The sequence below is a fragment of the Narcine bancroftii genome, chromosome 5 (assembly GCF_036971445.1).
Source record: "Narcine bancroftii isolate sNarBan1 chromosome 5, sNarBan1.hap1, whole genome shotgun sequence".
Taxonomy (NCBI): Eukaryota; Metazoa; Chordata; class Chondrichthyes; order Torpediniformes; family Narcinidae; genus Narcine; species Narcine bancroftii.
Window position 1 is genome coordinate 113,768,192 of NC_091473.1, and position 15,795 is coordinate 113,783,986.

The 15,795-nt window shown below is 39.5% G+C and overlaps 1 protein-coding gene across 5 annotated transcripts in view; it reads right to left on the minus strand.

Moving 5' to 3' along the window:
- The window catches only part of LOC138763886 (HORMA domain-containing protein 1-like), a 74,614-nt gene continuing 58,819 nt past the window's right edge, over window positions 1-15,795 (minus strand). For 4 of the 5 annotated variants that reach the window (XM_069938815.1, XM_069938816.1, XM_069938814.1 and 1 more), the window contains exon 12: window positions 13,933-14,034. In XM_069938815.1, the coding sequence (XP_069794916.1) occupies window positions 13,948-14,034 (87 nt within the window). In that variant the 3' untranslated portion in view covers window positions 13,933-13,947. Of the gene's footprint in view, window positions 608-13,075; window positions 13,138-13,932; window positions 14,035-15,795 lie in introns of those variants that run through there. The other variant, XM_069938818.1, reaches the window with a different exon arrangement.

A 15,795-nucleotide genomic window follows, 5' to 3' on the forward strand; every position in this document is an offset into this window, starting at 1 on the left:
TCACTTTTGGTATTTTGTTTATTTTCTTTTCTGGATTACTGAATAAATTTGGATGGAATTCCAAATTTCAAACTTTCAAGATGTTAGAGCAGTTTCATCAAACTGTTTCAATACCCTGCATGTCTATTAAATGCAATGAATCAAATAAATGTGACACATTTATATATAGACATGAGATAAACATGAGAACTAAACAAAAATAACGTAATTGCAACCATGTACATTGCTGAAAATTAATCTCTATTCCCAGAATACAATTCTATCTATTCCATGGACTGTAATATTTGAATTAAATTTGATTTCAATCTTTTCAATTTTATCTATTACAATTTGTCATTCTTTATCTCGAAGAATTTAAATTGTAATAAGCAATGTAGGTTATGACTTGACGAAATGCATTTTTATGGATTTTGCATTATAAAAATCTATCCATTTTTAAACCCTGTCACATCTCATGTATCACAACAAAACGAAGAATATTGCTTTAGATCCTTTTTCATTAACAATAATAGTACATTTCCATTGGCATTATTCATGACAAGTTCAAGATTGTGCTATTTAAAGAGCCTGGTGGAAACAGGAGTGAGAGGAAGTGTAAGAGGTGTACCTAGAATTAGAAAAATAAAGTAATTTTAATTATTTCCTGGAAAATGCATGTCTTTATTAAGCAAAATAATTTCCATACCAGTTATTTTATGAAAATAGAAAACAGATTTGCAAGTCCAAAAATGAGCTGAACAGTTAAGCCATGCCCAACTTTATTGTAGGAGGTATAGAATTTTTTTAAAAATTACTTTTGTGTAAATCATTTTAAAAAAGTAATGAAGAATCCATGACACTTCATTTTGCATAATTTTTGATATGGGCAAGGATCGATTAATTCTAGAGAACTCTCAAATCACTTTAAAATATGAAAGATATTCATGGACCACACTTGAACTTTATATCTACAGCTCTCTAATTCCAATCCAGATTGTAGACAATATCACACTAGACCTAACTTTGGTCTGGACTAAAATGGCACTCTTATCAGTTAGTTTGAACTCTTGAAGGCAGCAGTAGAGTAAACACAGATGATGCAGGTGCTCTCTGGTGACGAGTATATTATCCGAGTATACGAAAACGAAGTCGACGCCCAGCCCCACTGCATCCATTAGTTGCTGGAATGTTTGTGCAGCATTTTTGAGCCTGAAAGCATTCTCAAAAATTTGAAGAGGCTGAATGGTGTTATGATAGCGGTCTTGGGCACATCCTCCGGGTTTACAGGTATTTGGCGGTACCCACACACCAAGTCAATTTTAGAAAATATCCTGGTCCCGTGAGGATTAGCTGTAAAATCCTGTATATGGGCACAGGGTAGTGGTCTGCAGTGGTAGCATCGTTGAGATGCCTGTAATCCCCCCCAAAGACTCCAAGCTCCCGTGGCATCATATGTAGCAGGGAAGCCCACAGTCTATCAGACCTGCATATGATTTCCAGTTCCTCCATTTTGTGGAACTTTTGTTTTACAAGCCATAACTTGTCAGGCAGCAGGCATCGGGCTCGGGCCTGTAGAGGAGGTCCTTGGGTGAGGATGTGTGTGATGTCATGTTTGGGTGTGGCAGTGGAGGACTGGGGAGTGACAATATCTGGAAACTACACAAGGAGTTGGGAACTTCATTGTTCAAGTACTCCAATGCGTCTAGATGCAGGGTGGCAGAAAGTGGAACATTGTGGTGTTTACCAACTGGCACCCTTTTAAGTCCACCATCAGTGAGGAAGTTGGCACCCAGCAACGGCTGGGACACAGCAGCGAGGAGGAGTTAAAGTTGTCATAAAATCTCATAATCTAGTTAAAATAATTTGAAAAACTAACCATCCAACTTGCTGCCTGCTGAGCAGCAAACCAGATGGTTATTTTCAAATTTCAATAGAAAAATCTGGACTCAATTGTACAGATAGAGGTGGAAAAACACAGCAGCTTTGATCACGACCAACGGAAGGTCATGTTGGATCCATGAAGCAGGTGCTGCCAGGCATGAATAATGTCTTTCACTCCATTTCTGGTAAGGCTGAAGCCCATATCTTAGGTTCATCTGATTCTGGCTGATGTACCACCCTGAATCCAAACTAGCAGTTCAGAATGAATTCCATACCCCACACAAAACCATGTTGTCCCTAATTTGACTACAACTTTCCAAATGTGCATTAAATTTATCCCTAAATATTCTCTCCAATACCATTGCTACTGGTAATGTAAAGTTTACTAGCCTATAATCCTTGATCACCCTTATTTTCCTCTTGAACAAAGGAAGAAACTGGCTCCTCCCCAGTATTCTGGTACCATACCTGTTGCTTGTGAGGATACAAAGATATTCAAGGTCTCAGCTCTTTTCATCACTTTAAATAATCTGGGATGTATCCTGTCAGGCCTTGGGGACTTATCATTGTTCTTCATAAGACCCAGTGTAGTGGGTTGCTAAGATTATAGTTCAGGGTATGGCGTGGTTATAAAAAGAAGACACTCACACCAAGGGAGTGTAGTCGACACTGACTTTATTGAGATGCAGCTCTGCCTTTTATAAGTAGCCAGCTGCATCACTATCGGGGAGTGGCTTGAGCGGATCTAGCTGCTGATTAGCTGTCTCAGATCTGCAGGCCGGATTAGACCCCCTGCGATCAGTTGATGGTGATTAGTCAATTTTACCGCTATTACTGCTGCCTATGAGAGCGGGTCTCTCAGCCTGCGTGCAGCTTGCTCGATCGCCATGTTTGACAACTGTTTCCTGTGTTAGCCCTTGGGTCCACCCGCAGAACTGGAGAGTGAATGCTGTCTTTTGGAGGCTGACTCCTGCGCTGTGGTGTCGGGGGAGTGACCGGCTGGTTAAAGTCCAAGTGGGCCAGTTGATCAAGAGGGTCTCATCCCTGCCAATGTCCAACATGCAGGTGGTGCCGTTGCATCTGACGACATGGTATGGCCCTTCATAAGGCCGCTGGAGAGGTGGCTGGTGAGCCCTGCATTGGACAAATATGTAGTGACAGTCTGCAAATTTCTTCGGAACAAAGGTGCTGGCTTGACCGTGGGCTCCAGGCTGAACTGGGGCCAGTATGCCTAGGGAGACAAAGTGACCACTGGGAGCTCCCCCATATCCTCTGAAGCAGCTATGAATTCCCCTGGATGACCAGGGGTGTGCCATAGACCAACTCTGCAGAGGATGCCTTGAGATCCTCCTGTGGGGCAGTACGGATGCCAGTTTGGTGTGACGGATTATATATTTTATATTATGTATAGCTATGTCTTTGGAAGAGATAGATTGTAGGGGTTTTAGTGTTGAAAACAAACACTTCACAAGACAGATCTCATTTAAAATGCAAGAGCACTGCTCAAACCAGACACTCCGAGGCTCAGTCCCTTTGTAAAGACAATGGAAACTGCTTTGCTGAAGGTTTTTCACAAGGAGGTGAAAAAAAGACCCCATCTCAGGGAACTGATAAAATCTTTCAGGAATTGATTTTGGAGCTAGCAATCTGTTTAGTGGCAGTTTGCTGTTTTAAGAGAGGTTCTGGTTTTTACAAGCCAAGAGAGAGAGAGAGAACATGTGACTGGAGAGAGAGTTTTCTGCAGTGGCTTCTGGAGGCTGCAGCACAAGAAGCTGGTAGCTTGTTTAAACCTCATTTTGAAGATGAGTTGCAAGTTCTGAGTTCAGTCTGTTGAAAACCCTTGTGGTCCGAACAAGAGGAAATGGCTGGTTAGAGTGTTTCACCTGAAATAAGGGAAACTAAAGGAACTCTGTGGTGACCTGGAATAAGAGGCATTTGTTTGGAAAACCCTCAAGGGGCAAGTTTTTTCAGCAAGACTCTGAAGTACTGATGGAAGTAAATCAGTTTGTTTGTGTCCAATGAATAACGAATATCTCTCTGAATCCCGATAAGAATCTTTCTGAGCCATAACCATTTAACCATTTCCACCAGAGCTTGGTGAAAATTCATATATGTTAAATTCTGTGTACAGCATAAGAATTGCCTGATACCAATGAACTTAGAGGAGTGAGAAGTGACATTGAACTGTGAATCAAAGAACTTTTTTGAATTTATACACATTACATATACATGCACTTAGAATTAGAAGGGGGTTAAGTTAATAGTAATGTTAAAATTTGATCCTGTTTTTATGTTTAAAGAAAATTAATAATGACTTTTGTTTATGTAACCAATAATCTCAATGAATTTTTATTGCTGCTGGGTTTTGGGGTCCTCTGAGCCCGTAACATTGGTCCAGTGAGTCAGGCCATCAGGGCTGTCTTCAGGTGCCTGTGGAACCTCTCCACCAACCCGTTGGCTGGGGGTGGTATGCTGTGGTGTGGTGGAGTTGGTCCCCAAGGCATTACTAAGGCGGTTCACAGGCTAGAAGTGAATTGGGCACCTCTGTCAGATGATGTGTTCAGAGACCCCAAAATGTGCCACCCAGGTGTTCAGTAATGCCTGTGCACATGCCTCTAGAGATTTCAGGCAGCAGCTCTGCCTCCGGCCATCTGGTCAGCCAGTCAACCATAGTCAACAGATAATGTGCACCTCTGGATATAGGTAGAGCCCCCACAATGTCAATGTACATGTGGCTGAACCAACATCATGCTGGTTTGAAGGGCTGTGGAGCGGCCATAATGTGGGTCTGGACCTTGGATGCTTGGCACTGAGTACATGCTCTGGCCCACTGAGTGACCTCTTTACAGAGGCTGTGCCAGACCTTCCTATTGGTCACCATTTTAACTGTTGTCCTGATAGCGTGGTGAGCCAAATTGTGGACTAAAAATAAAACTTTCCTCCTCCATGCAGCCAGAATGGCGGGGTGCTGTTTGCCAGTTGAGGTATTGCAGAGCAGCGTAGTTGCCTGGGGCAATCTGGATGTCCTCTAATTGGAGGACGGTGAGTGCTGTACAGTACGCCAGTACATCAGGGTCCACATGCTGTGCTTCAGCCAGGACCACATAGTCGATACCTGGGGCAGGGTCATGCACCAATAGAATAGCCGGACGAGATAGAGCATCAGGTACCACATTGGACTTGCCAGCAATATTTTCAATGTCTGTCGAAAATTCAGATACATAGGACAGGTGCCACTGTTGCCTGGCTGACCATGGGACTGAAACCTTGCTGAAAGCAAAGGTGAGTGGCTTGTGGTCATTGTAAATTTTGAACTTCCTGCTCTCCAGGAAGTAACAGAAATGCCAAATTGCCAGGTATAATGCTAACAGGTCCCTATTAAAGGCACTGTGCTTGAGCCCTGGTGGCCTGAGATGTTTACTGAAAAAGGCCAGTGGCTGCCACTGTCCGCTAACCAGTGGCACCTCTGACCGCTATGCTGGAGGCATCTACCATGAAAGCAGTCAGGACGGCTTTCCTTGGGTGCACAAGGAAGGTGGCATTGGCTAGGGCATCTTGAGTCTCCTGTCCATTGAATATCTTTCCTGGGCCCTGCCATGAGGGGGAATAAAGAGCTTATTATGCAGGCCGCTGCAGGTATAAAGCAAAGATAAATATTGACCATACCTGCGAACTCTTGCAAGCCTTTCACATTCGATGATCTGGGGAAGGAATGAATGGCATCCATTTTCACCAGCAATGGCCTGGCCCCATGTTGGTCAATGCGATTACCCAGGAAATCAATAGTCTCTCAACCAAAATGGCACTTGGCCAGATTGATGGTTAAGCTAAACTCAGCCTGGAGAACAATAGTCTTAAGTGAGCAGTGGTACGGATGTGGTTGGCTATTAAAATATCATCAAGGTAGATGAAGGGGAACTGCAAATCCCAACACACTGTACCCACCAACCTCTGGAAAGTCTGAGCTGCATTTTTCAGCCCAAATGGCATGCAGAGAAAATCAAACAATCCAAAGATGGTAGTTTTGGGGATGTCCTTGGGGTGGACAGGGACCTGATGATCAAGTCCTGGATGTGGGGCACAGGATACCTGTCAGGCGTGGTGGCCACATTACAGCGGCGGTAGTCTCTGCATGGCCTCCAACCTCCTGACGCCTTTGGTATCATTTCGATGGGGGAGCGTCGCACAATGCCGAGTTCCCCCTCCTTCAAAACTCTTTTCTAGACTGGTTGAGATTTTCATGGGACAAGTCGCCCTCACTTGGAGGGAAGGGCCCTCTGTAATGATTTGGAATCTCACCCCATGTTTTGGTTCCGCCGAGTTGAAATGGGGAGTAGTGATGGAGGGAAATTCCACTAAGACTCAAGCAAATTCATTGTTGGCAGTACTCACTGAGTTCAGGTGGGGGTTAGTAAGTTCAGTGCCCTTGAGCGAGAGGGTTTGAAAAGTTCAGACATGTGTCAGCCGACACCCCTTAATGTTCACAGGTAACGAGTTGGCCCTTAGGAAATCCGCACCCAATGACAATTGATGTATGGCCGCCACTGTAAACTTACAAGTGAATTGTCTGTCCCCAAAGCAAAGAGGAATTGTAAATGTCTGAATGTTGGAGCTATTTGCTGCTTGAAGCTCTCAGCTCACCTTGCTGCTGCGAGCCTCAAGGTTGGACAGGGGAAAGACGCTGTACTGTGCCCCAGTGTCCACCAAGAAACATCAGCCCAACAGAGTCTTGGATGTGGAGGACTATGCAATTGGCCAGTCATCACAGACATTAACAACAGCCCCAGAACACACAGTGGGAGCAGCATCAATGGGCCTCGGAAGCCCACTGTTAATGATAGAAACAGTACTGCTCACTGGTGGGGTTCATTGCTCGGGTGGTCGGTCGGTCAGTGGGCTTCTTGGCTGGGCATTGCTGATGAGATGCCGTCACCTGTTTGAGTGTAGTGCAGGTATCCCTCTTCGCCGCTCGGGCAGCCACCTTCCTGGTGTCATCAAAGTCTTCTTTTGCAATGAGCAGCTGGATCTATTCAGGCAGCTGCTCCAGAAAAATCTGCTGGAACAGAGGGCAAGAGATCTGGCCATCATTGAGAGTTGCTCATCAGGGCGGAAAGGGCCCTGTCCCCCAATTGTCCATGTGCAGCATTCGGGCCACGTGCTCACGCTTCAAGAGCCCAAAAGTGCAGGTTAATAACTTCTTGATGGCCACATACTTCCCTTGCTCCAGGGACTGCTGGAGAAAGTCGATGATGTTGGCTGCGGTGCCTTGATCGAGGGCGCTGACTACGTGGTAGTAGCGCGGGTCGTCAGCAGAGATCCTGTGAATAGCAAACTGCCCCTTGGCCTGCTGGAACCACACCCGTGGTTGTGATGTCCAGAAGCCCAGCAGCTTCAATGATATCTGTTGATTGTAGGTTGATCTTCCATCGTCAGATCCAAAGTGCCGTTTGGACCAATTGGGGTTACCACTGTAGCTGGTCGCTACGGTTATAGTTCGAAATTATAGAAAGAACACTCTCACACGAAGGGAGTGTTGTTGACACTGACTTGAGATGCAGCTCTCCCTTTTATAGGCAATTGACTGTATCACCACCAGGGCGTGGCTTGAGTGGAATTGGCTGTCTTGGATCCGCAAGCCTGGATTGGACCCCCTGGAATTTGGTCAATTCAACCGCTATTACTGTGGCCTATGGGAGTGGGTCTCTCATCCCATGTGCTGCTTGCTCAATTGCCATGTTCGACGACTGTTTCTTGTGTTGGCCTGTAGAGTGGGCTGCTACATCAACACCATTTCCTTTAGAATCTCAGAATGTCCTTACACATTGGCATTCATCACACTGCTCTCATTTTGTCTTTGTCCTTGGTGAATACCAACGTAAAGTACACATTGAGTACCTTACTCTCTTCCTCAAGCATTAATTTTCTCCTTTGAATGGTCCCTTGATATCCTCTTGTTTTTAATGTAGTAGAAAATGTCTTTAATCCTATTCACCAAGAACAACTTAATGGCACCCATTTTGGCTTTTCTCATCCCCTGCTTGAATTATTTCCTCCAATCTTTATATTTTTCAAGGCCCTGTCCAACTGGCTTCCCAAATATTAAATTTTCTTTTCATATCTGACTAAATTCACAATCTCTCTTATTGACCAAACTTCTCATACTTTGCCATCCTAGTCTTCCTCCTCATTTGTACATGCTCAGTCCTGAATCTTGATCAGCTGGTCCATAAATAAATCTCATTCATCAGTTGTGGACTAGCCTGATAACAGCTGCTCCCAATTAACTCCCCCTTGCAACAATCTAATGATGTCACAATTTGCCCTTTCCCCAATTTAGTACTTTTCCATAAGGCCAAGCCTTATCAATAACCATCTTAAAACTCAAAGAATTGTTATCACTATTCCCAAAATGCAGATCATCTGACCTTCTAAATTTAGACTCCTCTACTCTAGCAATGGCCCTCATAATTTTTTAAACATCTTTACGGTTATCCCTTGACACTTTGCTCTAGTGAAAACAGTATCACCCAATCAAACCCTCCAGTTGAGGCAACATTCTTATTAGACTTTTCTGTACCCTCTCTATCTTAATCACATCCTTCACTTCATCAATGCCCATCCTTAGAGAAAGCACATAAGGTATTGGTATGGCAATTAAAGAAAGAACAGGTTTCGAGGACTATTAATGCTGTTAGACAGAATTCTCTTATCACTTATAAACCTTGTGAGATTAATGAAGAATTTTGTTCATTTTATAAAAAGTTATATACATCTGAAGAAAAACAAGAAACTGGATTTTATCTTTTTTTTTTAAATCACAGTTGAATTTACCGATATTAGAAGATGCAGATATATAGGAGTTGGAAGATCCATTTACTGATTCGGAAATTAAAATGGATATGATGGAAATGCCGAATGGTAAATCGCCTGGTGATGATGGATTTTCGGTTGAATTTTATAAAATTTTTTATGATGATTTCTCTACAGTGTTTGGGGATGTATTACGTCAAGTTGGAGAACATTATGAATTACCTGAGTCTTGTTTTAGTGCTTTAATTACAGTAATTCTAAAAAAGATAGAGATCCTTTGAAAGTATCTTCATATAGACCAATTTCATTGTTAAATGTAGATTATAAAATCATAGCTAAAATATTAGCAAATAGATTGGGTAAATTTTTATCCAAGTTGATTCATATGGATCAAACAGGTTTTATAAAGAATAGATATGCTTCAGATAATATTCTGCGCATGATAAGTTTGATTAATAGATTTCGACAATCTTTAGATTACCCGATGGTGATATCTTTAGATGCAGAAAAAGCATTTGATAGAGTTGAGTGGAATTTTTTGTTTAAAGTTCTGAAGAAATTTAAGTTTGGTCCTTTCTTTATTGGTTGGATTAAGGCTTTATATAGTAAACTGGTAGCTAGAGTATTGACGAATGGCTTGATTTTGGAACCTTTTAAATTGACTCGATCAACTCGTCAAGGTTGTCCTTTATCACCAGCTTTGTTTGCGTGAGTGATCGAACCTTTAGCACAGCTGATAAGACAAAATACACAGATACAAGGTATGAAAGTTTTAGATGAGGAGTATAAAATTAATTTATTTGCTGATGATGTATTGGTGTATTTAACAAACCCAGCTCAGTCACTTTTGCACTTGAAGGAGTGTTTAATACAATATGATGTCTTTCTGGATATAAAGTTAATTGGGAAAAAAGTGAAATATTACCAGTAAGTGAAGGAGATTATTCAGTTTATAAGAATATTATTAATTTGAAATGGATTGATCGAATTAAATATTTGGGTATAATTTTGAATGTTAATTATCAGTCTTTATATAAATTATGTACCGTTAATAAAAAAAATTAAAACTGATTTGATTAAATGGAAAGATTTACCTATTAATTTATTGGGTAGGATAAATACAATTAAGATGAATATTTTTCCGCGTATGCAATATTTTTTTCAATCTATTCCGTATTTACTTGATAATAATTTTTTTCGAGATTTGAATAAAATGGTTAGGGAGTTTTTATGGAGAGGTAAATTTTTTAGAGTTGCTTTGAATAAATTAACATGGAAATATGAGTTAGGGGGATTACATTTACCACATTTTCAAAATTATTATGAAGCAGCCCAACTTAAATTTATTAGTTCATTGATGGATTTGGAACGGCCTCCTAGTTGGGCCAAAATTGAGATGGCAAATATTTCTGAATTTGAAATACATCAATTTTTGTTTAGATGGAATATAAATTTGTTACAGCAACATAATGTGCCTATACTAAAACATTTAATGAAGTTATAAAAATAAAATAATAGGCTCTAGGGGTGAATTATCGGCTTTGACTCCGTTGTATAATAATCAACTTATTTCTTTTTCAATACACAATCGAAGTTTATTGCATTGGAGATTTAAAGGTGTGGAAAACTTAGGAGATTGTTTTAAAGAGGGTAAATTTTTATCTTTTAATCAGATGAGGGGCAGTTTTGGTATTGATAAGAACTCTTTGTTTCTTTATTATCAAATTCGATCTTTGGTAAAACGTACGTTTGGTAGAGATATGATTTTACCTGAAATGACTAAATTTGAGACTTTTCTTATGAAGGTACCAGAGAAGGGTTATATTTCATCTATGTATCAAATATTACAGGATGGTATGGATAAAAAGGGTTGGGATAGATCTAAAAGTAAATGGGAAGCAGATATTGGTTTTATTTTTTCTGAGGATAATTGGTTAGATATCTGTTATGATAGTGTAACTAGATTAATAAATGCACGTTATGCAATGATTAACTATAATTTTCTACATCAATTATATTTGACACCTGAAAAATTAAAAAAAGTATAGTTTTCATGAATCAGATTTGTGTTTTAGATGTGGTAATTCTGTTGGAACTTTTTTTCATGCTGTTTGGTCATGTTTACATATACAATCTTTTTGGAAGAAAATTCAATTGTTTTTAGAATACCTGTATAAGATTAAAATACCTTTAGATCCGACAGTATTTTTATTGGGTAGCTTGCAACCTCTGAAAGGTTTGGGATTAGATAAATTTCATCTTGCTTTTGTATATTTAGCTTTATCTGTAGCAAAAAAATGTATTGCTAGTACATGGAAAGATACAAATATGATTGATATTAATAGATGGCATAATGAGATGAAATATTGTTTAATAATGGAAAAAAACATGTTTTGTGTGATAATTATAGTTTTTTTTTATTAATGTGGTTGTTATACTTAGAATATTTACATTTCAAAATATGAATGTTTAATTTTTCTTTAATTTTTTTTCTTTTTTCTTTCTTTATGGCTCTCCTTAGGAGAGTTTGCTGAAGGGGGGGTTCTTTATTTTTTTTTCTATAAAAAATAATGTTCATGTTTATGGTTAATTGTTGTATATGTTATGTACTATTTGTTATTTTGAATGAATAAATAAAGTTTAAAAAAAAAATCAATGCCCATCCTTCCAACATAAGATCAAGTGGGATTTTCCACTGTTCAATTTCCTTCTTAGATACTCAAATATCCCCTGCCTGCATTTTGAAAGGTTGAAACAACATTCAGATATGGGGTGAAAAGTGTTAGATAACACTGGCACTAGAGAACTCTAACCAATTTCCCCTGATATTCAGTAGTATTACTCTTGCTAATGGACCAAAGACTGGATATCCTGAGGCACAAATTGCTTTCCAAATCTTTTCCATCACCTACAATATTCAAGTATGATGAAATATTCCCCTTTATGTTTAAATGCATACAGCTGCCAGGCCTCACAACACTCACTACTATCCTGAGCAAAAGAGCCTAGCAGCCCCAGACTCATGCTGCTGGGCATTGATTTCTTTCATCACTTGCACATTGTGGCTGCAGCCTGCACAAAGTTCAAAGTACACTGCAGCAACTAGGCAAGTCTTCAGCAGTCATGGAGATCACAAGGGTAGGGAATATTATTCTCACTCAAGGGAAAATGAGGGAAATAAAAGATCAGAAATTGGTGAATTTGCTTCTTAATATAAATTACAAGATCTGTCCAAGATCATTGACAACATAGCCAGGTTTGTCCTGGAACTAGTGATTCATGCAAGTCACTCCTTTGCCATATTCAACAGGATGATTGCTGATACTTTCACTTAGCTGGGAACAGTCACTAACATTCAAAAAAAGACTGTGGATCAAGTTTGATAAAATGTCACCCACACATTCTCCAAAATGGGATTTGGGAGAAGGTATCCACAATTGGATACAAATGTTCTCCATAGACAGCAGTAGCAAAATCATGTTCTTGTTATTTAATACAGCTCTTTCCCGTGTCTTGGAAAGAACGTTGTGGGCTTTATCAAAGTGTTCCTATTACAATTGTGCAAAATGACTCACTTCTCTGTTCCCAGGCACACACACTAAGACAACTATTAACTGTTCTGGAAGATTATTCAGGTTTGCCTGAAACTAAACTGGTCTGTCGGTGCAAAGACTGGGACATTCCAAGACCAAGTATTACATGGTAAGGAATGCGCTGCAACTGCAACATTCTATGAAGGTCACGATCTGCTGTCACTGCAAACTGAAGGACTGCACCTCATATAAAAAACTTCAGTGTTTGCTTATGGAATATATGCAAATGAAAATTGATGTCATGTTGATGTTATGAAACATCTGTAAATTTTATTCATAAAACAACATTTTTGAAAAAGGTGACATTTATCCCTCTAGATCTTGCTGGATTGAAATCTTCTTTGGTTTGGCTTCGCGGACGAAGATTTATGGAGCTGCAGGCTCGTTTGTGGCTGACAAGTCCGATGCGGGACAGGCAGACACGGTTGCAGCGGTTGCAGGGGAAAATTGGTTGGTTGGGGTTGGGTTTTTCCTCCTTTGTCTTTTGTAGAATACAGTTAAACTAATAGCTCATTTTAGACTCAGTTAACTCCTATTTATTTTCATGAAGTCTGTTCTTATATTTTGCATCTTAACTGGATAAATTTTCATCTGTGTTTATCACAGAAAAAAAACCTTTAAAAAGCTGGTTTCACACAATAAAGCTTTGTTTCAACTTCAGGTTTACCAGAAATGTATTTTATAGATTTTCTGATCTGGGTAATAACAATGAGTATTATTTGAAATAATGTTAACAATAATAAAAATTGATCTAAATTAATATTGACCCTATTAGTTAAGACAAATTATTTATCAAATGTTATCAGAATAACCTTCAATTTTTTCTTCTTCTTTTTGTAATCTTCTCTCGAAGCACATCAGAATTACATGCTGCCTGTTGAGAAATTGAAACATTTTTTGTTGTAATATTAGAATATATTGTTGTAAGTTTTAGGTTTTCAACAACATCCCCAGTTGAATAGGTATGATTCACATTTTTTTCTAATATTGAAAAAGTCTTCATGAATGATATTGGTGCTAAATTTGTTAGGTTTGGTTTGATTTGATAGCAATTAACCTGTGCCTATTCCATGGAAAGAACACAGCAAATCAATTTGGTATTGCAGTCAGTGAGTACTAATTATTGTGGCCAGATGACAGCTCAAACACCTCCTAATCCTTCCACAGGACCCCACCACAGTACCTCAAGCCACCGTCTCCAGAGTGCACTATTTTACCTGCTTAGTTTTTCCAGCATTGTGTTTTTACTAAATATCTTGGTGATTGTCTGCATGCTATATATCTGGAATTGGCAAGAAAGTGCATCCCATAAACAATTATGGGCCAGATCTTGCTGCCATTGTTATGCGAAATTAGAAAACAAATCCTGCTTATGAATTAGCAATAAGAAACATTGACTGTGATTCTTGCCAGGTCAAAAATTACAAATGCTAGAAATGTCCCAGATATTCAGAAACATTTAAAAAAACTATTAAAAAAATACATTTGAAAATATGTTAATGGTATTCTACTAGCACTCAGTCCAAGTTCACTTATGACATTCACTTGATGAGGGAGTAAATGTTTGTGTATTTCTCAAAAAATTAATGCAGATTGTATTCAAATCCAAAAACAAAAAGGAATAAATACTCAATTTTTTTTAAAAATCACTTGCATTGTCAAGTTCAGAGATTGTTTTTTTGGCTCAAACAGCTTTTATGGTCTGCGTAGTACTTGACTTTTGTGGTTCTTCACGCTTTTCTCCAGTTTGCTGGGAATTGGTCCTTTGTACCTGACAGCAAATATCTAATAATTTAACTATATACCAAACATTTGAACAGTAAATAATAAATCCTAAACATTGTTATTTACATAAATCAAAATATTGCAAGGTTAAATTTTCTGGAGAATGTCCTCTTTCAAACACAGTTAAAACCAAAAGTAGGCATATCAGATCAAGGTTGCAATGATCTTCTAACATCAGTACATTTTGCTTCCATTTTTGAAAGTTAAAATTGACTTTTATACCTTTAAATAAAAGAGTTGAAATAAAGTATCTGCTTCCCTGAACTTGATTAACTTTTTGTTGAGTCTCCAATAGAACCTGAACAGATGTAACTGCTCTGTAAAGAAAATGCTTTAAAGCTTCACAGACATAATTCACACATTGAAACTATGTTAACAGTTAAAGTTCTAGTTTGCCATAAATTTACTTAATTCCTGTCAAAGATAATTGGAGAAATGTCATTCAAAATTAGAGCATTTTAGATTTGAGTTTGCCACAGAAGAGAAATAGTTCATTCAGATTTACATACATGACATCACATACAATCCCGAGATTATTTTTTCCTGCAGGCATGACAGAATTATCACCAAGGCAGGATTAACATAATAGTTAGTGTTAGGTCTGCTTTGTTCATGAATGAGTGAGACAAACACCAGACTGAGTCGAAATCAGGGTTCTTTGTTCTTTATTACCGGATTGTAACACTTGCGACTAACCATGTTAGTCGGAGAATGCATTCTGCCGTTATCAGCAAAATGGTGATTTTTTATACCCTTGGATACATGCTTAGAACATCATCATATCATTACTTGTCCAATGACTAAAACTGTTGCTATCCTTTCCCTGCTAGCTTCCTGCCTCTCAATCCATCAATGTCTCTCTTATCTTGTAAGTACAAGGATGCATTCACATCTTGTTACAGCCCTGCACATTCCCATCTCATGATGTTTTACCTAACAGGAGTACAAGGACACCTCCCCTTCTTGTTACAGCCCTGTACAGGGTAACTCCTTACACATTCCCATCTCATGATGTTTTACCTTACATTAGTGAAAGCAGCATATGCTACGGGACCTAGATTTTCAAGGACCCCCACGTTTATATACTATGAGTTATGAGAAACATTTTTATTTTCATCTTTGTGCAGCGGCTACGAGATATCACACTGATAGTCTGTGTTAATAATCCCGTTTAAAGGTGAAAATAAGATAAAATCACTAACACAGACTATCAGTGTGGTATCTCATAGCCACTGTAGAAAGATGAAATTGAAAATACCTTAATCAGACACTGGCATAACTTAAAGGGGGTGCCACTGTCTTTGCCTTGCCCGACTGCCTCGCTCCTAGCCTGGCTGTCTGTTGCCCCCCCACCCCCCACCCACCCCTATCTAACTCCCATTGCGGCAGCAGGGGTGCAGTGCTACCAGAGTTCCATCAGAGTTCCGGCATCTGATCAGGCAGCTTTGGGGCCACCCCAGCAGCTTGCAGCGAAGGCTCAATGCAGGAGCAATGGCCATCTTCATTACCCATAATGCCCCATGCAGCTGGAGCTGTTCTGCAGTGCCAGGGAAACGCACAACAATTCCAGCTGCATGAGGAATGATGGGTAACAAAGACAGGATTTGATCCCGCATTGAGCCAGCTGTTTTGTTTTAGTAAAATATATAAGTAAGTTTTAATAGGGGGGTGGGGAGCACAATCTCAGTGTAAATGTAAACACAAAATATGCAAGTATGTTTTACCGTGGGGGGGGGGGGGTTGTGGT